This window comes from Mustela erminea, chromosome 3 (genome assembly GCF_009829155.1).
Source record: "Mustela erminea isolate mMusErm1 chromosome 3, mMusErm1.Pri, whole genome shotgun sequence".
NCBI lineage: Eukaryota > Metazoa > Chordata > Mammalia > Carnivora > Mustelidae > Mustela > Mustela erminea.
The window spans coordinates 74,852,739-74,873,567 of record NC_045616.1 but is presented as its reverse complement, the minus strand read 5'-3'; the positions used below and the strand labels follow the sequence as shown (position 1 = coordinate 74,873,567).

The 20,829-nt window shown below is 38.0% G+C and overlaps 1 protein-coding gene across 3 annotated transcripts in view; it reads right to left on the bottom strand.

The window, feature by feature from the left end:
* Positions 1-620: 620 nt before the first annotated feature.
* The window catches only part of DEPDC1B (DEP domain containing 1B), an 82,886-nt gene continuing 62,677 nt past the window's right edge, over positions 621-20,829 (bottom strand). For all 3 annotated transcript variants that reach the window (XM_032336179.1, XM_032336177.1, XM_032336178.1), the window contains exons 8-11: positions 9,906-10,072; positions 7,538-7,714; positions 2,565-2,750; positions 621-1,342 (exon numbers count right to left, since the gene is read on the bottom strand). In XM_032336179.1, coding sequence (XP_032192070.1) covers positions 1,181-1,342; positions 2,565-2,750; positions 7,538-7,714; positions 9,906-10,072 — 692 coding nt within the window. In that variant the 3' untranslated portion in view covers positions 621-1,180. The remainder of the gene's footprint in view (positions 1,343-2,564; positions 2,751-7,537; positions 7,715-9,905; positions 10,073-20,829) is intronic.

Here is a 20,829-nt window from a genome sequence, read left to right as displayed (position 1 = left end):
GAGAGGCAGGCAGAGAGAGAGAGAGAGGAGGAAGCAGGCTCCCTGCAGAGCAGAGAGCCCGATGTGGGGCTCCATCTTGAGCCGAAGGCAGAGGCTTTAATCCACTGAGCCACCCAGGTGCCCCTCATTCTTCTATTCTTATCTGGATACAATGACAAGGTAGAAAAACTCACCTCAAAAAAGAAGAGCAAGAGCCAGTACTGACAGCTAGGGACCTAATCAATACAAACATTAGTAAGATGTCAGATCTGGAGTTCAGAATGACGATTATCAAGGTGTTAGCTGGGCTTGAAAAAAGCATGGATGATACTAGAGAATCCCTTTTTGGAGAAATAAAAGAACTAAAATCTAACCAAGTTGAAACAAAATACAGTATTTATTTACAGCCCATTTATTTTCAAAAGGATGAGGGAGTTGGGGGAAACATAGAGGAAGTAGTCTCATTTTACTTAATCCATTTGTGTTTTTCATGAAATAACAGAGATCTGACTTACAATCAGGACCAAAAAAGTTTATTCAGTTCAATTCTCCATTTTCAACCAAGACTGAAATTATACCACTGCAGGAAAATGAACATCTTCTCCACTTAGAGGTAAACACCAGCTAATATATATGTTATTAAAGAACCAGCTTTAGTTATATCTGCCATAACATCTAATGAATCCTCAATGAAAGACACAGCCATCATAATACCGGACATTAAGAATCTTGGTGCAACATTAAAAATGAGATTTTACAAAAGAGAAACCAGAACTATTAAGCTATGATATCAACAGCATCACAGTAACAGTACCCCACTGTCTTTCTTACTCAAGTATATACACTATTTTTAAGGCTTGGTTATAACAAAGACATCAGTAACTAAATGTACACATAATTTTATTAACACCATGAAAAACAACGAATAAAAAAATAAAAATCCTTAAATTTTGTAACAATTACAAACACATTAACATTACCCCTGTATATTTGTCTAAATTTTAAATGATTTTTACACTTCAAAAATAGCACTGAGTTTTACAAAAATACTGATAATGGCTCAACATTTTTGGAAGTCCAGTCACTTTATATTTCAGTAGTAGTCTCTATTGTCTGCTCTTCCTCTTCCACCACCATAGTCCTTCTCTAACCATCCATTTGCTCAAGGCAACAACAGAGCTCTCTAACAGCTATGGAAGTACTACATCCGAAAACTTCTAGTTCTTTGAAATGGTTGGAAAGGGTTTTTTAGTGCCCACATTAGCAGCTGTGGTTTCGGTTTCGGTTTCTCAGGAAACAGAAGTGCTTCACTTTCTGGTGTAGGAAATCGCTCTTGGTAGACTGCGGGATAGGATTTTTGAAACTGGAAAAAAAAAATTCAAGATGAGTAAAAAAACAGATAAGAACCAATAAAATTAGGTGATCTAATTTTAAAATTAAAGACTTCCTGATCTGATTCCATACGAGGCTGTCTTTGTTTTAATGTTTATTGTTCTCCATCAGAAAGAGAAAAAGACGATGACAAATCATAATCAAATTCACTCCAACACAAATCCATTTCTTTTTGTGAGATCATTTAATTCCACTTGCTATAGATCTAATTCAACTTTAATTTGATCCAATCTTCAAACAAACTTCTCATTTCAGTCCTATTTCTTAAAATTTCCTCCGCTTGCTAACTATAAATAGACTTCACTTTAAAAATAATCACACGTAATTCTGACTTGAAAATAACTTATGTTCTATACGGGTGAAGAAAATTTTGGCCCAACTACATTTCACGATCTCCCTGCCTCTCCAACTCAACCCCACCTGCTTCTGCTCAAATGGAAGGGAAAACGTTCCAGTATATATAAAAACTTCAAGAGAGGCAATGATGCTTTTTCTTTGATCCCCAACACCGAAACTCTTCTCCAAAATTACTGAGAAAAATGTGATTGGGAGTCCAGAACTCTGGTGCTCTGTGTATAATCCCAAATGTATGGTATGATCAGGAATCAAGCTTGCAGGAATCAGTCTTGAAAAATAAAAACCATTCCCTTAATCTTGAATCACTACTCTAAGAATGGTCAAAGTGTATCTATTTTTAATTAAAAGCTCTTCAATGAAACCCAAAGCTGTGTTGCCTAGCAGGAACTAAACCCCAAATACTGGCTATCTAAAACCAAAGCCTCTTCAATTTTACACATCTTATATCTGCAAATTCAGTACAATTTACTTTTCAGAAAAAAATCAGAGGAATTTATCTTCATTTGGTAGCTTCTCAGAATTTAAAGTAACTGCTCCATTAACTCACATCGTGCCAAATACCCAAACAAAGGACAAATAACAGAGAGCAGCTCCATAAATGAAGAGCTCAATAATGGTAAAATATCTACACTGGAGAATAAGATGTGGGAAACTCATCACAACTGAGTACATCCATGAGACTTCTGGAGTATATGACTTGAATAATATACTTTCAAAACTGCTACATCTCAGAAGATGAGATTCACATGAAACTCATTAAAGCAGAGAATAAGAAGAAAAAACAATATTAAGACTAGTAGGAAGAAGACATGGCTTCTGAAGAACATTCTTTTTACCTGCTTCAATTTTTTCTTCTTCTCTTTGCTGGAGAGTTTTGCATCTGTTATGACTTCTTCCAACAAAGCTGCCAGAGGTTCCTGAGAGCCGTATGCTCTCTGGTATTCAAATTCCTCTGGACTGATCTGACGGCAAAATGACGGGGCAGATAAAGTGATATCCATATCGGCTCCTGGGTATTTTATCTGAGGCAAAGGATTAATAGTGAAAGTCATAAGCATATTTTCATATAAGTTGCAAAACTGGCTCAGATCAAATAGAGCATATCTCCTCCTGGGAATGCCATGTCATTCTTCAATTCGTTTAGAAAACTCTTTATTAAAAAGTAAAATTGTTTCTATAAATTTGAAAAAAATCACTTAAAGCCACAGTTTTAAATAAGAGTTCTTACCTTTTTTAACCCAAGAACCATTTTAATAAAAAACCCGGTGTGCTCTTTTAAATAAAATCTTAAATTGAAACATAAACTAAACATGTTGACAAAAGTAATTCATTACAATAGTGAACCTCCTCCTCTGGAGGTTCCTTCCCACATCTGGAGGATCTGACTTCCCTTCCTTGGGGAAGGATAGAGGCACACATGTAATATGGCTGTTATGTATGGAGAAGTACTACAACATCTCCAAATACGTCAACAGTAAAAAGCAAGAAAACAAATGTGCAAACACTGTACAGGGCAAAAGGGAAAATGGAGAAAAAAGAGGAAAGACGATGGTAAGACTTATAAATAAATGAACATCCATTAAAAATATTAATTTCACACCTACATAAACAAAGCAAATATTAACAGACAAAAAGAGGGAAATTGATGGTAATACAATCATAATAGGAGTCTTTAACACCCCACTTACATCAATGGAGAAGACATCCAGATAGAAAATCAACAAGGAAATAGTGGTTTTGAACAAGACATTAGATTAGGTGGACCTAACAAATATATACAGAAATTTCCACTCAAATACAGCTTAATACACACTCTTTTCAAGTGCACATGGAACATAATCCAGGATAGATCACATGTTAAACCACAACAAATTTAAATCTCAATAAATTTAAGAAGACTAAAATAATAACAAGCATCTTTTCCAACCAAAACAGTGTAAAAGTAGAAATCAGTTACAAACAAACCAACCAACCTAGAAAAGACACAAACATATGCTACTAAATAACCAATAGGTCAGTGAAGAAATCAAAGAGGAAATAAAAGAATACATGGAGACAAATTAAATGAAAACACAATGGTCCCAATCTTCAGAACACAGTAAAAGCAGTTCAAAGAGGGAAGTTTATAGTCATGAAGACCTATCTCAAGAAGCTAGAAAAATGACAATAAATGCCCTAACCTTACACCTAAAGGAAATAGGAAAAAAGGACAAAGACTAAAGCTAATAAAAGGAAGGTAATAATAAAGAATAGAGTGGAAATAAATGAAAAAGAGAGTTAAAAAAAAAAATCAAGGGGGGCCTGGGTGGCTTAGTGGGTTAAGCCTCTGCCTTCAGCTCAGGTCATGATCTTGGGGTCCTGGGATCGAGCCCCACATCGAGCTCTCTGCTCAGCAGGGAGCCAGTTTCCCCCTCTCTCTCTGCCTGACTCTCTGCCTACTTGTGATCTGTCAAATAAATAAATAAAATCTTTAAAAAATAAAAAAATAAAAGTAAATCAATGAAACCAAGAACAGTCTCTTTGAAAAGAAAAACAAAATTGATAAACCTTAAGCCAGACTTAACAACATAAAAAGAGAGAGGACTCAAATAAATAAAATCAGAAATAAAGGAGGAGGAATAACACCACCACAGAAATACAAAACAAGCAAAAAAACTGAACAGACTCTCAAATACAGAGAACAAACTGTTGGTTGCCAGGGAAAAGGGGGCATGGAGGTGGGGGGAAATCAGCGATTTGATGAAGGGGATTCAGAGGTACAAACTTACAGTTATAAAATAAGTCACAGAGATGGAAAGTATAGCCAATAATGTAGTCATGCTGATTGGTGACTACATTCATTGCAGGGACCACTAATGTACAGAATGGCTGCATGACCTTGCTGGACACCTGAAACTAACATAACATTGTATGTCAATGTTACGTGAATCACAAAGAAATTAAAAAGTATTTAAGTTCAGACTCTAAGAGTTCCATCTTCCCCAAAATATAACACCTATAGTTCTTCTGCAGTCAGAACCCTAGTAAGAAAAATACCAGATACCCATGATTAAAGGGCACAAAAGGAAGAAGACAGTTGCAGTTAAGGCAAATAGAAGGTTGGTGTCAAAGACAATGACCACCTCACAATTTACCTATCACAGGGTCAGCCCTGAAACCTCCAGAACAATCCAACGAACACTTCCTTCTCCGAGAAGCCCTGTCCTGGATCTGCCATGCTGTCAGGGCTGAGCAGGCCATGTGAGAGAGTAGATCTCTGAGTATGAAACAACTGTTCCCCGATTCTACGGAGTACTTCCAAGAGAGCAAATGTAATTGGACAAATGAGCAGTTACTGGCTTCAATTAGTGCCAGGGCAGTGCCCCTCCACAAGATCATGCTAATCTGCTGTTAAATGAATCAGCAGAGCTCAGCCTTCTGATCTTCAGCAGAGAGCAAAGGGTTCACTTAGGAGGTGCTGCATGATCTGTCTCTGCTTTGGGAACCGTGAACCCAGCCAGTAGACAGGGCAACATCGCTATTGCCATCACTTCTCTTTGCAGAAATTCAGTTATTTCTTTTCTTCTTTACTTTTTTTTTTTTTTTTAAGTTTAGGTCATAAACATATTGGGGGGGATTTGACTAAAGCAGCAGTAAGGTTACACTTTTTACGAATTAAAGTGGCAAAGATATATATATTAAGAAGTATGCAAAGTTTCTTAGACTACTCATGGGGAAATGGATCAGAACAATCATTCTGAAGGGAAATTTGGCAATACATCCCTGGCCTTTGACCATGTAATGCCACTCCTAAAAATTCATTCTTAGAACATAATCATGGATCATCCCCCCAAAAATCTAGCTACAAAAATGTTTACCATTTTGTTATTTGCAAAATAGAGGGGAAAATGGAAACCACCTAAATATTAGCCAAATAAAACCATTTAAATAAATTATGGTATAGATCCATGTTATGGAATACTATGCTAACAATAATAATATTGTGGAATAATATAACACTAATGATGATAATAATCTTAACCATAGCAGCTACCAACTGAGGGGCTACTATGAAATAAATATCATTCTAAGCACTTTACACATCTTAAGCCATTCAACCCCTAAAACATCCCTAGGAGGAAGGTATTAACTGTTATTATCCCATTTTACAGATGAGAAAAGAGAGGTACTGGGTAGAGGCTGAAGAAGACACACGTTAAAAAATGTGCCTGAAAAAGAAAAAAAATGTGTCTGAAAAAAAATAAAATAAAATGTGCCTGAGGTCACAGGACCAATAAATAGCACATGAGGAATACAAGCACTACTTAGCTCCAGGGTCTAAGCTCTCAACCACCATTAGGTCAGTCAAGAATATTTAGTGATACAGGAAATATTTCTTATATTCTCAAGAGAAAATAAGGCATAAACGAGAGAAAAAGAGGAAGGAAGGAAGGAAGGAAGGAAAAGCAAAGAGAGGAGAGGAGAACCCAGGAGAGGACAAGAAGAGAAAGAAAAGAAAAAGCAAGAAAAAAGAAAAGGAAAAATGAAAAGAAAAAAAAGACAAAGCACAGAAAAACACCTGAAATACTGTAATACTAACTGAACATTGGGTGTTACAGTTTTTGGTGTGCATTTTCTTTTCTTTTCTTTTTTCAAGATTTTATTTATTTATTTGACACAGAGAGAGATCACAAGTAGGCAGAGAGGCAGGCAGAGAAAGGGGGAAGCAGGCTCCCTGCTGAGCAGAGAGCCCGATGTAGGACTCAATCTCAGGACCTTGATACCATGACCTGAGCCTAAGGTAGAGGCTTAAACCTCTGAGCCACCCAGGTGCCCTTGGTGTGCATTTTCTATATTTTCCAATTCTTTCAACATATTTAAGGTTGATAATTACCAAAACTATTTTAATTTTTTTTTTTTAAGATTTATTTGTTTTAGACACACACACAGAGCATGGTGGTGGGGGGGCAGAAGGAGAAGGAGAGAAGCAGACTCCCAGCTGAGCGCAGAGCTCAAGGTAGAGGGGGGCTCAATCCCACATGCCTGAGATTATGACCTGAGCTGAAATTAAGAGTCAGACACTCAACCAACAAAGCCACGCAGGCACACTGGAAACATGAACAGTTTAATTTTTCATTTTTAAAATTTTAATTTTTAATTATTAAAAATTTAAATTGCACACTGAAAACATGAACAGTTATCAACTTTAATAATACTTCAGGAGGTAGCATTTCACTGGTCCTTAATTGTGGAACCTCAAAAAGTACTTAAGCAGAAAGAGGGCCACTCATTCAGAAGGAGCCAAGCAGACCTCTGTCTGCCTTTATCAAGTGTCTGCACCCACAGACTTATACACACCCCACTTTGGGGCCCACTTAACAGTCATGTATTATATTTCTTTTGCATCACTTTAATATAACAATAACAACAAAAATAACAATAGGCTATATTTCAAAGAGGACCTGCTGTACATCAGACATTTAAGCTAGAGGTTTTGTAGTAGAGCATTCTACTCTTCACAACAGTTTTATAGGACAGGTAAGGCCAATTTTAACTCCTTTGGAAACTGAAATCCAAACAGGTTATCATTTAAGGAATTTGCAATCAGAAGTATGGAGCACTGACCAACATAACAAAACTAGTAAACATTTCAAAAATTTTCCAAATTACCAAACACACATGGTGGCCATCATGTACCAAGCCCTGCTGGAAGCAATTTGTACACATTTATTCACTTAATTCTTCACATCTAGAAATCCCAAGAGGCCTAGCAAGTTTACAGGACTTTCTGCTGGCAATTTTAAAGGACTGTTAATACCCCTTCCTTTACCTGGACCCTTCGTAGATGAGCCACACGCTCCTCTATGGAGGTCTGCAAGGCCGAAGGGACTTTCAGAATCTCTTGGTAATTGTCCATCAGAAACGTCACCAACCTAGCAGCTAATAACTCATCCAAATCTACTTCATCCTTGGAACACAAGATGCAACGGGAAAATGTCTGAACCATCTGAAAAAAGAGGGGGAGATATTTTTTAAATAAACACAGATGAGGTTTGTTGTTGTTTTTTCCTATGCTGAACTGCATTTAATAAATCTCCAAAAACCAAAGGTGACCAGTCAATGAGAAATGTCCCACACACCAGGGTACACATCCTATCTGGCACCTAGCCACACCTGGTCATCTCAATGGGCTGATCTTCTTATCAACCAGTGTGAACTGAAGGTGCATCTCATCTCACAGAGACTCAGCAGAGACTATGCAGAGACTGCTTGTCTGAGCAGCTTTTAAAGCACACCTCTTTACAGACAGTTTTAAATATATATAAACAAATTCTGAAAAATTATGATCACCACCATCACTTGAATTATGTAGCACTTTAAAGTTCAAAGTACTTTAAAGCCATTTTGTTTACTAATATCCTTATTTCATTTTGAATTTCAGAAATATGCTAGCACAACCTATGTGCCTCAACTGTCACACTTTTTCCTACTTAACTATTAGTTTCTCTAGGATTTTGGGTGTACAACTGACAATCATATTTGAATGAAATGATGAGACTTTTTTTTTTTAAAGATCTTATTTATTTATTTGACAGACAGAGATCACAAGTAGGCAGAGAGGCAGGCAGAGAGAGAGAGAGAGAGGAGGAAGCAGGCTCCCCGCTGAGCAGAGAGCCCGATGTGGGGCTCGATCCCAGGACCCCGAGACCATGACCCGAGCCGAAAGCAGAGGCTTTAACCCACTGAGCCACCCAGGCGCACCGAAATGATGAGACTTTATAACAAGTGCATTGTGATGAGACTCTTTGCAAGACAGAAATATAAAAAATATTATGTAGTTGCTTCCATAGAATTCATATTAACTATGATTTGGAAGGATTTTTTTCCCCCTTTCCTACTAATTTTATTGTGGACAATCTTGTTTCAAAACCTATAAGCATGAAATGACTAATTTTATTTAATTAGACTGCATGTCATCAACATACTGCAGATGATACTTTATCTACCCTCACATTATGTGTACAGAGACACACAGACATTTTTTACCTGGAGGCTCTGGACACTGGTGTACCTTAATGCCCTAAAATTCTATGCAAAATTTTCCATGTGTATTCTTTTGGGGAATAGGTGCAAAGTTTTTTTCAGCTTTTCAGAAGGGTCCATTAGCCCCATTATCCATCTACTCAACCAAAAGGAAGGTCAAGCAAGATTCACTCTACTGGACACTGAGTGTTCCTTTACTCTTACTCAATACTTCTAAAATGGGGCCAGAAGACCCCCAGGGGTATACTGTGGTTCACCAGGATATGGGAAGTATGTATGTATACCCCAGTGAAGAGGAGTTTTGCTCCAAGATCTCCAATTTTGAGGAAAATTAAGAAATTACATAGAAGGAGCGCCTGGGTGGCTCAGTGGGTTAAAGCTTCTGCCTTTGGCTCGGGTTATGATCTCAGGGTGCTGGGATCGAGCCCCACATCGGGCTCTCTGCTCAGCAGGGAGCCAGTTTCCCCCTCTCTCTCTGCCTGACTCTCTGCCTACTTGAGATCTCTGTCAAATAAATAAATAAAATCTTTAAAAAAAAAAAAAAAAGAAAGAAATTACGTAGAAGAAATTCTAAACATGAGCCCTATTTTAAAAGACATGCTGACACAAGAAAGTAGAATTCAAAACTAGCATATATGTTTTTAAGCCAAATTGAAAATATCTTAAGAAATATCCTTACCCATGGACCCTTAGATCATACCCCAAGAGAACAAATTCTCTGTCTCTCCCCAGGCTGTCTGGTCCAACTCTATGTTTTATTTCTTTCCTCTTTAGCCTATTATATGTGCTGCCCCTCTCCTACTTGTTATACTAACAAATGCTTCAGAACCCTTTCTGTCTTGGAGGAAAGTATGTCTTTTTCTTGAAAGGACCCTTATCCTTATTGTCCACCCTTCCTTCCGTTTATGTTGACAGTAGGCAGACCACCACAGATACCTCTACATTCAGATTCTATCCGTACTCACTTCGCTTTCCATTATGTTCTTTAATACACCAACACTGGAAGTGTAATCCCGCCTGTGCGGTTTCCAAGCTGTGGCTCTTTGAGCAAGCCTACCTTGGCGCCTTCCTTGGGTTGCCAAGCTAGTAAACTTTATTTAGTTGAACTGTATTCCAAAAACTCAAGTCAGGTTAGATGTTAGAGATCAACCTACCAGTGTTCGGGTCCCAAAGCCATCACATAGGGGTGGCATCTCCTTATTTAGGCAGATCCTTGCCATCATCCTCATCAAGAGCTGTAACTTTCTCCTGTTTTCAGGTGGCAGGAGAAGGCAGCAAACCTGAAATGCTTCAATAGCCATTTTCTCTTTCTGTAACAAACCTTTTGAGAAAAAAAATTTTTAAATCTTTTAAAACTAATAGGCTCCTTGACTCTATTACGTTTACACTTTTCAAAATATATATTATTAAGATTACACAAAATGTGTCCACATATTCAACTATGCTGGGCCAACTGATTACAGATCAACTGAATCAGCACAGAAAATACAAACCATCAACTAAGGATGAAAAATGTATAAAACAAATATAGCCATTTCCCTCCCTCACACCCTTGCCAGATGCAAGCAGATATTCACAGCCTTCTTTCCCACTGAACCAACATCAGGTTGAGTCTAACCTAACCCTCAGCACTCACAGTTACTAGGACATGAATGCACCACTACTGCCCTGAATTCTCCTCCTTATATTTTGCCCCCAGGAAGAGCAGGGTCACTATTTGGCATGATTCTTACAGACTGAATAATAGGGCTGACAGGCCTACAGTCAGACCACTGACAGACGGCTGCACTTGTTTCCAAACAACACATGTCAGATAACCCTTCCTCTCATGTAAGCTGTTTTCTTCTAGCTGAGTAAACCGATTCAACCATATTATATGCCATCTCTCCACACCCAAACTAGAGTATTCCAACAGACTTAGAGTATTCTAATACTGTGCCAAAAATTAAAGTTTCTAATATTACGTTCTCTTCAATCCCATTTGTCCCCAAACAAGCCCTCTAATCAGACGAAACTGCTTTCATCAATTTATTTTTTCCATACCCAACCTCTTCACATTCCTGCTAGTCTCTGTCTTGGAGGGAAAAACCATCTTTGGCTTTCAGTAAGGATTTCCTGACCACCTATGCTCTGCCAGGAACTGTGCCAAGTCCTTGAAATATGAAAATATGCCAGATCCTCTACTTTGAAGAGCTTATACGATGTGAGGAGACACCCATCAAATACAAGCACAAAATTTGAGAGATGCTGCAAGAGACATCTGCAAGGGGCACTGAGGGCAATTGTAAGTCACTCCTTAGGACTGCAGCATGGGCTGAGAAGGTAAGGGCTTGGCAGAGAAGTGGAGCTGGAAAGGTCAACTTAGACGAGACCTTAGAAGGCCTTGAATGCCAGACCAAGGAGCTTAGGTTTGATCCTAAAGGCAGTGGGTGTGCATGGGAGGGAAAAGGAGGCAGGAGTTCAACGAGGTGTTTATCTGAAGGATACAAATAATAATTCAAAGGGGCACCTGCACCCCAATATTTATAGCAGCAATGTCCACAACAGCCAAACTATAGGAAGAGAGCAGATGTCCATTGACAAATGAACAGATAAAGAAGATATGATATGTAGATAGATAGATACAGATATAGATATACACATACAAATAATGGAATAGTACATAACCATCAAAAGAATGAAATCTTGCCATTTGCAGCAACATGGTTAGAACTAGAGGGTATTATGCTAAGCAAAATATATCAGTCAGAAGAAAACTATCACATGATGTCACTCATATGTGAAATTTAAGAAACAAAACAGAGAAGCATAAAACAAAACGAAATCAGAGATGGAGACAAACCATAAGAGACTCTTCACAGTAGGAAACAAACTGAGATTTGCTGGAGGGAAGGGGCTGGTGGGAAAGGATAGCTGGGTGATGGGTATTAAGGAGAGCACATGATGTAATGAGCACTGGGTGTTGTATGCATAGATGAATCACAATTCTACCCATGAGACAAACAAATAAATAAATAATAGGTAAATAAATAAATAAGATACACTCTAAAAAAACAAACACCCAGTGCAGTCCTAGATGTTCACTGAAAATATTGTTGCTGATCATCATCACTAGACCTTCTTTCAATTCTACATAAACAGATCTATGGAGAGAAAAAATGTTTATGACCATATTTTAATTCATTCATTTATCCAGTGAATGTTCAGTAAGCCTTGCCTATATTCTGAGAACTATTTTATTTATTTATTTTTTAAGATTTTATTTATTTATTTGACACAGAGAGAGAGAGATCACAAGTAGAGAGGCAAGCAGAGAGAGGGGGAGAAGCAGAACTCTCCACTGAGCAGAGAGCCCAATGTGCGGCTCGATCCCAGGACCTTGAGATCACCACCCGAGCCAAAGGCAGAGATTTAACCCACTGAGCCACACAGGCGCCCCTGGGAAATATTTTAGAAGAGGACAAACAGTGGGGAATAATACAAAATCCTTCCTGATCTCATGGAGCTTACTTTCCAGTAGCTAATTAGCAAAGTGGTACATAAATATGTCAGGTGGAAAAAATGCTATGGATAGAAATAGAGAAAAGGAGCTGGGAGTGATGAGATGTGCTCAGAAAAATACTTCTGGGTTTTTACGAAAGGTCTCTCTGTAAGGAGGTGAAGTTTGAGCAAAGATCTGAAGGTAATGAGAGTAAGCCAGGGAAATATCGGAGACACATCTTCAAGGCGGAGGAAACAGCAATTATGAAGATAGTGACATGAGGGTCCATGTGGAGTGTGTGAGGAACAGCACTGAGGCCAGTGTAAAGAGAGAGCAGCATATAAGAACACTCAAGTCGGAAATGCCATTACAGTGGAAGGCAAGAGCCAGACCACAAAGAACCTTGTAGACTATTGTTAAGGACTTCAGGTTTTATTATGAGTAACCTGAGAAACCATGGGAGGGCTCTGGACAGGGGAGTCGTTTAAACTGAATTACTTATTACTTTGGCAGTTGCTGAGAAAACAGATTGCAAGGGTAGCAAGGAAGGAAGAGGATGAAGGCCGTGATGGTCTGGATGAAGTGGCAGCGTTGGAACTGGAAAGAACTCACTATATTCTAGATTTATTTTTCCACAAAGCCTTCTATGTTTTCCATGAAGCTTTCTATCACATTAGCCTACAAATCCTTTTTCCAAATTGTAAACACATTTGGACAGTCAGATTTCACCATATCTTATTATGTCTCATGTATACATATATTGTTCCCCCACTTGCTTTATTTTTTTCTAATTATACATAATCACCCCCTAATTTATTATAGAATTTACATTTTTGTTATGTACCATGGTCTCCCCTCTGCCTTCCTGCAATATAAGCTCCACATGGGCAGGGATTCTTGTCAGTTTTGTTTATTGATATACCTCCAATGGCTAAAAGAGCACCTTATAGATCACAGGAGCTTTATAAACATTTTCTGAACATATGAAGGAATGACAATGACCTATCCCTTGCTAGGAACAGAGCTAGAATATCTGGCTTCAGGCCCAGTTCCCACTGATTTCATATGCTTAGGCATGAATCCTCATTAACCTAGCAGTAAATTGTTGTGGATAATTGTAAAACCAAATCATTGTACTGTTATGGGGGCCCATGGGCTATAAAGGGAAGCTTAGGTGAATTGAAAGTTTTAAGAGCATAGATGTTGGCTGCTGCAACTACTACCATTACTACTACTGAACTTCAAAGTATTAAAATACCAGGGTGGAAAATATGATGTGAATCAGATGCAACTCTGGCTAGATTCTCTTTAAAAGCCAGTTAAAAAATGTATTGCATAGTAGTACACACATGCGAATTTGGCTCTGGGCCTCTACAATAAGAGAATAAGTAAAATTCCACAGTGCCCCAGCATAGCTTGTTACTGAGTGACGAATCATCTAAGAATGCCCTCCTCAAGCCTAACTGCCTCAAAGGTTGCATAACCATATTACATAGGCTGGGAAAAAATATAAACGTGTAAACATCATCCACATATACAAATTTACAATGCATAGTTCACAAAGACTCTCACAATTACGACTCTTGGGGTCACTGGCAAAAAATCTCATGTCCACATTATTATTAGATACAAAGAACAATGTCTAGGAACGCCTGGATGGCTCAGTGGATTGAAGCCTCTGCCTTCGGCTCTAGTCGTGATCCTAGGATCCAGGGATCAAGCTCCGTTTCGGGCTCTCTGCTTGGCGGGGAGCCTGCTTCCCTTCCTCTCTCTCTGCCTGCCCCTCTGCCTGCTTGTGATCTCTCTCTCTGTCAAATAAATAAATAAAATCTTAAAAAAAAAAAAAAAAGAAGAAGAAGAAGAAGAACAATGTCTGGTAATGTTAGAAGGTCCTGTAAAACTTTTATTAAATTTTGCTTGACTTTCACAGAAAGAATGTGAATGCCTTTGTTGCCATTAATGAGAGTCTATTACATCATTTGACAGCCATTTGATAGTTGGCTTCTTGTTTACATAAAGATTACAGAAGTCTTTGCTAGGATTGCCTCTTAATGTATAATGTACAATCCTAGTGTCTTAAAACTTAAGTGAAAATTGTTCTTTAGGCAAAAAGCTTACATTTTAATAGCACTTCATCTGCTATAGATATAACCAATATAGCATCTGTGTGGCTGAACACAAGATTTCAAGGGTGAACTACAATAGCTGACTTGCCTTCATTTCTTACTCCAATCAAATAATTCAAATAAAAGTTTCATTTAAGGGGCACCTGGGTGGTTCCGTGGGTTAAGCCTCAGCCTTTGGCTCAGGTCATGATTTCAGGATCCTGGGATCAAGCCCTGCATCAGGCTCTCTGCTCAGCAGGGAGCCTGCCTCCCCCACCCAACTTCTGCCTGCCTCTCTGCCTACTTGTGATCTCTCACTCCGTCAAATAAATAAAATCTTAAAAAAAAATTCAATTAAGTAGGTAGAAAGTTCTTACTCCAATCAAATAATTCAAATAGATAAAAAGATAAAAGAAGTTATCCAATGTCCATAAAATGCAAGAATTAGGAGTAGAGACTCACCTAACATGAAAGCAAGATTTGTTACAAAGCTGTAGTTCGATGCTACCTTAGGAATACACAAAAGACCAATAGGACAATGCTGAAAGTCTAGAAAGGGACATAAGTATGCATGGGAACATAATATATCATAGAAATGTCATCAGAAATCAGTGAGGAAAGAATGGTCTGTTCCAAAGTGGTGTTTGGAATAATCTGATAACTGTATGGCAAGAAAAAAAATGAAATGACAGTGTCTTGCCTTATTAAAAATACAGGAAATTCTGACTCCAAGCAAGATGGAATAGCAAGGACCAGACTAACTCTCCCTCCACAAACAACTAGAAAACTGGGCAAATTTTATGCAATAACTATTTCTATCCATGGGGCAATAAGACAGGACAACAATCCCTGAGAAAAGGATACAAAACAAATAAGCTATACAATTTCCCCACATTCTGCCTAGTGGCACATTCCAAACAATGAACAGGGAAGAGATCTCAAGTAGAGGGAAGAGAAACACTGGACTTCCTGGAGGCCAGGTCAGCTGGACCTTGTAGAACAGAGTTCCATCTGCAGGGAGCTAAACAGGAAAAGGGTTCCATAAAGCTGCAGCAAAATCCCCTGAGACTCTGATGAATACCGAAAAGCACATACATGATTAAAGCAAAGCTGAGGTCATACAAAAAACAACCCATGAGCTTTGAGCTGAATGGTTCCCCAAGCTCACAGAGTAGACAACCCTGCTCATGGCAGAAGGCATTATGTAGAAAGCTAGCAGTTTATGCTTCAACAGTAGGACCAGACTCCCCTCCAGGAAAGGTTAGTCTAGTTGGGTCTGAAAAATAGCTTTAAAAATAAGATGCAGATTAATCTAATTCAGTTACATCAAATGCCTAACAGAACAAAGCTCACCATCTTCAAAGGAAGACAATAAAATTCAGACACTCAACAATGACAAAAAATTTGTACAAACAAAATTACTAGATAAGCCAAGAAGCAGAAAGGTGTGACCTCCCCAAAAAATATATCAGTAGAAAATCATAAAAATAGCACCAGAAATGACAGAGATGAAGGATTTAGAGAAAAGTGTGTTACAAAAGGTATTCTAGTTCTTGTATTTAAATATACATGTATATATATATATATATATATATATATATATATATATGAATACAGGAAGGAGAGAAATGGAAGATGTAAGAGAGAACCAAATGGTACTTTTCTAGAGATAAAAAAAATTAATCCTCAAAAAAACCCACAAACAACAACAACAAAAAAAACCAACAATTGGAAGGCAACCACAGCAGACTAACATTTCAAAAGAAAACAAAGAAGAATTAGACAATAGAATGAATTAGCCAAAACAGAAGCAAAGAAGACAAAAAGTAGAGGAAAGAAATGAAGAGAGCTGCAGCAACTGGAGGGAAAGTACCAAGTGACCTAAAATGAGTCATTAGAAAAGTGGAAGGAGTCACAGAAAGAATAAATGAAGAAATAATGCCTAAAAACTTTCCAAATGTGGTGTGAAATCTATTAATCAACATAGGAAAAAAATTCAGTTAATTTAAGGGCAATAAACACAGAAACCTCTTAGAAATGTATTATAATTAAATTCCTAAAAAATCAGTGATAAAGAAATTGTCAAAAGCAGAAGGAAAAAAAGATACATTATAAACAGAGGAACAAAAATAAGTAATGTTCACAGACTTTTCATCAGAAACAATTAAAGCCAGAAGACATCTTTAAATATCCAAGCCAGAAGACATTATCAAAGTGCTGATAAAAGAAAACCGTTAACTTAGAATTCTATACCTGCTGAAAATACTTTTCAGAACTAAGTCTGAACAAAGACTTTTCAGAATTCCCTACCCCCCCCAAAAAAAAATCTGAGAAAATCTGCTGCCAGGACACCTATACCATAAAAAAATGTTAAAGGACATTTTTCAAACAGAAGGAAAGTGATACCTGATGGAAACCTAAATCTGCATAAAGGAATGAAGATTACCAGAAAAGGTTAAGATATGAATAAATAAAACTTGTTTTTTATTCCTTAATTTCTTTAAAAGAAAATTACCTGTCTAAAGAAAAAATAACATACAATATGGTTTACAACAGATGCTATAAAATACATGTCAGACAAAAATGCATGACAACAATATTACAAAGGGCAGGAGAAAGAATATAAAAAGATATTATGGTAAGGTGGTAACATTATATGTGAAGCAATACAATATTTAAACTTAGGCAAAGATTTCTTGAGACCAAAAAGCACAAATCATAAAAGAAAATGACAAAATGGACTTCATCAAAACGAAAAGCTTCTGCTTTTCCAAACATTATTAAAAAAAGGAAAAAGAAAATCAGTTTGGGTTACACACTGAATATAGAAATAACTCTTACAGCTCAATAATAAGAGAACAAACGAGCCAATAAAAACCAGAATATTTTTAAGACACTTCGCAAGAGAAGATACAGAACAGCCACTGGGCAAACAAAAACATGCTTAACATTACTAGTCATCAGAAAAATACAGCTAAAAACCATAAAAATATACTACCACATACCCACTAGGTGAGGTAAAACAAAAGACTGACAGTGTCAAATGTTAATAAGGCTTTAGAGATACTAAAACTTTCATGCATCACTGATGGGAATGTAAAATGACACAACTATTTTGGAAAACAGCTTGCTGAAAGTCAACATACATTCATCACATGACTCAATAATTCCATTATTTATACAAAAGAAATTAAGACATATGTTCATAAAGCCTTATTCATAGTAGTCCAAGACTGAATACAATCCACATGTTCCTCAACAAGTGAGAAGATAATTGTGGTTTGTACTATATCCATGCAATAGAATACTCAGCAAAACAGTGTAACAACTACTGATACCTGTAACATGAATAAAATCTCAAAAATACTGTGTTGAGCAAAAGAAGCCAGATAGAAAGTACATACTGCATACTTTCACTTGTATGCAACTCTTAAAAAGAAAACCCGATCTATAGCATAGATAACTTCTATTTCCAGGTGTCTGGTGCCAGTGTGGGGTTGGGTGCTGACTGAAAAAAGAGCACAAGTGAAATTTCAGAAGTGGAAAAAAAGACAAGATGGTGGAGGAGTAGGGAAGCTCATTGCCATTGCCGGTCCCCTGAATTGAGCTGGATATCTACCAAACCATCCTGAACACCCCCACAAAATCAGCATGAGATTGGTGGCTTCCATCACTCCAGATTTTCCTTGGGTTCATCTTGCCTGTGTCATGGTTGATATTTTGGATTCTGTACATTCCCTCAGCCATCCCTCAAGAGAATGACTAGGAGGTAGAGCTCCCAACAAAGGAAAGAACCAGAGACAATGGCCTCTGCCACAGACTTAATGGATATGGATCTAAGGAAGATGTCAGAAAAAGACTTCAGAATAACATTTATAAAGTTGCTACTTAGGCTTGAGAAAACTATTAGTGACAGTATAGACCTTTAAGGGCAGAATGTAGAGGTACTGTCAATGAAATTAAAAATGCTATGAAGGAGATGCTGTCTAAACTGGATACTCTGAATGCCAGGGTAAATGAGAAAGAATGAATTAGTGATCTAGAAGATAAGCTGATAGAAAGGAAAGAAGTCAGGAATGACAGAGATGAACAACTACAAGCTCATGAGATCAGAAGTAGAGAGATCAATGACACCATGAAACATTCCAAAGTCAGAATTATCGGGATCCCTGAGGGGGTGGAGAGAGAGAGAGAACGAGGATGTATACTTGAGCAAACCATAGCTGAGAACTTACCTAATCTGGGGATGAAAGGAGGATCCCTGTCCAAGAGGCAGAGAGGACCCTTCCCAAGATCAATAAAAATAGACCAATGCCCCAGTATATAATAGTAAAACTTGGTAATCTTAGAGCCAAGGCAGCTATCCTGAGAGCAGCTAGGGGTAAGAGAAGTCTTACCTATGGAGGGAGGAATATCAGAATAACATTATACCTGTCCATAGAGACCTGGCAAGACATAATAGGGTACTAAATGAGATGAACATGCAACCAAGAATACTTTAATCGAGCAAGGATGTCATTCAGAATGGATGGAGAGACAACGAGGACAGGTAGGAAGTGAAAGGATATGTGACCACCAAGGCAGCCAGAGAGGGGAGGGTTCTATAAAAGAAAAAAGACCCCAAGAGTAATATAGACGAGAAAGTAACAGAGATAATCTACAGAAACAGGGACTTCACAGGCAATACAATGGCACTAAATTGTTATCTTTCAATAGTTACTCTCATCGTGAACAGCCTGAAAAATTAAATGGCAGGGTTTCAGATTGGATAAAAAGACAGGATCCATCCATATACTGCCCACAAGAGACTCCTTCTGAGCCTAAAAACACCTCCAGATTGAAAGTAAGGGGATGGAGAACAATTTATCATGTAAATGGACCTCAAAAGAAAGCTGGGGTAACAATTCTCATATCAGACAAGTTGGATTTTTAAACCAAAGACTGTACTAAGAGAACACTATTATCATACTTAAAACTATCCCACAGAAACAATTTTAAGTATCTCTGCCCCCAACATGAGAGCAGCCAACTATCTAAGCGAACTGTTAACCAAAATAAAGAATCATATTGATAATAATACATTAATACTAGGAGACCTCTCAGCAATGGACAGTTCATCTAAGCAGAAGATTAACAAAGAAACAAGAGCTTTGAATGACCCAGGGACCAGATGGACTTTGTAGATACATATAGAAGATTCCACCCTAAAACAACATAATACTCATTCTTCTTGAATGTACAAGGAACTTCCTCCAGAATAGATAACATACTTGGTCACAAATAAGGTCTCAACCAATACTAAAAGACTGAGATTATTCCCTGCATGTTATCTGACCACAGTGCCTTGAAACTGGAACTCACAAGAAAAAATTTGGAAGGAATTGAAACACGTGGAAGTTAAAGAACATCCTACTAAAGAATGACTGGGTCAACCAGGAAATTAAGGAAGAACTTAAACAAGTCATGGAAACTAATGAGAATGAAAACACATCGGTCCAGAACCTATGGGATATTGCAAAGGCTGTCCTTTCAACAATGTGGCAGGATACAAGTCAAAACCACAATGTGATATTACCTTACACCAGTTAAAATGGCAAAAATTAACAAGACAGGAAGCAACAAGTGTTGGTGAGGATGTGGAGAAAGGGGAGCCCTCTTACACTGTTGGTGGGAACGTAAGCTGGTACTACCACTCTGGAAAACAGGATGGAGTTTCCTCAAGACATTAAAAAGAGAGCTACCCTATGACCCAGCAATTGCACTACTAGGTATTTACCCCAAAGATACAGGTGTAATGAGAAGAAGGGGCACATGCACTCCAGTGTTCATAGCAGTAATGTCCACAATAGCCAAATTGCGGAAGGAGCTGAGAGGCCCTTCAACAGATGAATGGATAAAAAAAAGATGTGATTCATATATACAATAGAATATTACTCAGCCATCAGAAAGAATGAATACCTACCATTTGCATTGACTTGGATGGAACTGGAGGGGATTATGCTAAGTCAAATAAGTCAGGCAGAGAAACAATTCTATGGTTTCACTCATATGTGGAATATAAGGAATAGTGCAGAGAACCATAGGGGAAGGGATGGAAAACTGAAGGGGGAGAAATTGGGGAGGGAGATGAGCCATGAGAGACTATGGACTTTGGGAAACAAACTGAAGGTTTTGGTGGGGGGAGGGGGGATGGGATGGAGTCACCAGGTGATGGGCACTAAGGAGGGCACATTTAGTGATGAACACTGGGTGGTTTTTGTTTTTGTTTTTAATTTATAAACATGTATTTTTATCTCCAGGGGTACAAGTCTGTGAATCGCCAGGTTTACACACTTCACAGCACTCACCAAAGCACATACCCTCCCCAATGTCCATAACCCCACCCCCCCTTCTCCCAACCCCCCTCCCCCCCAGCAACCCTCAGTTTGTTTTGTAAGATTAAGAGTCACTTATGGTTTGTCTCCCTCCCAGTCCCATCTTGTTTCATTGATT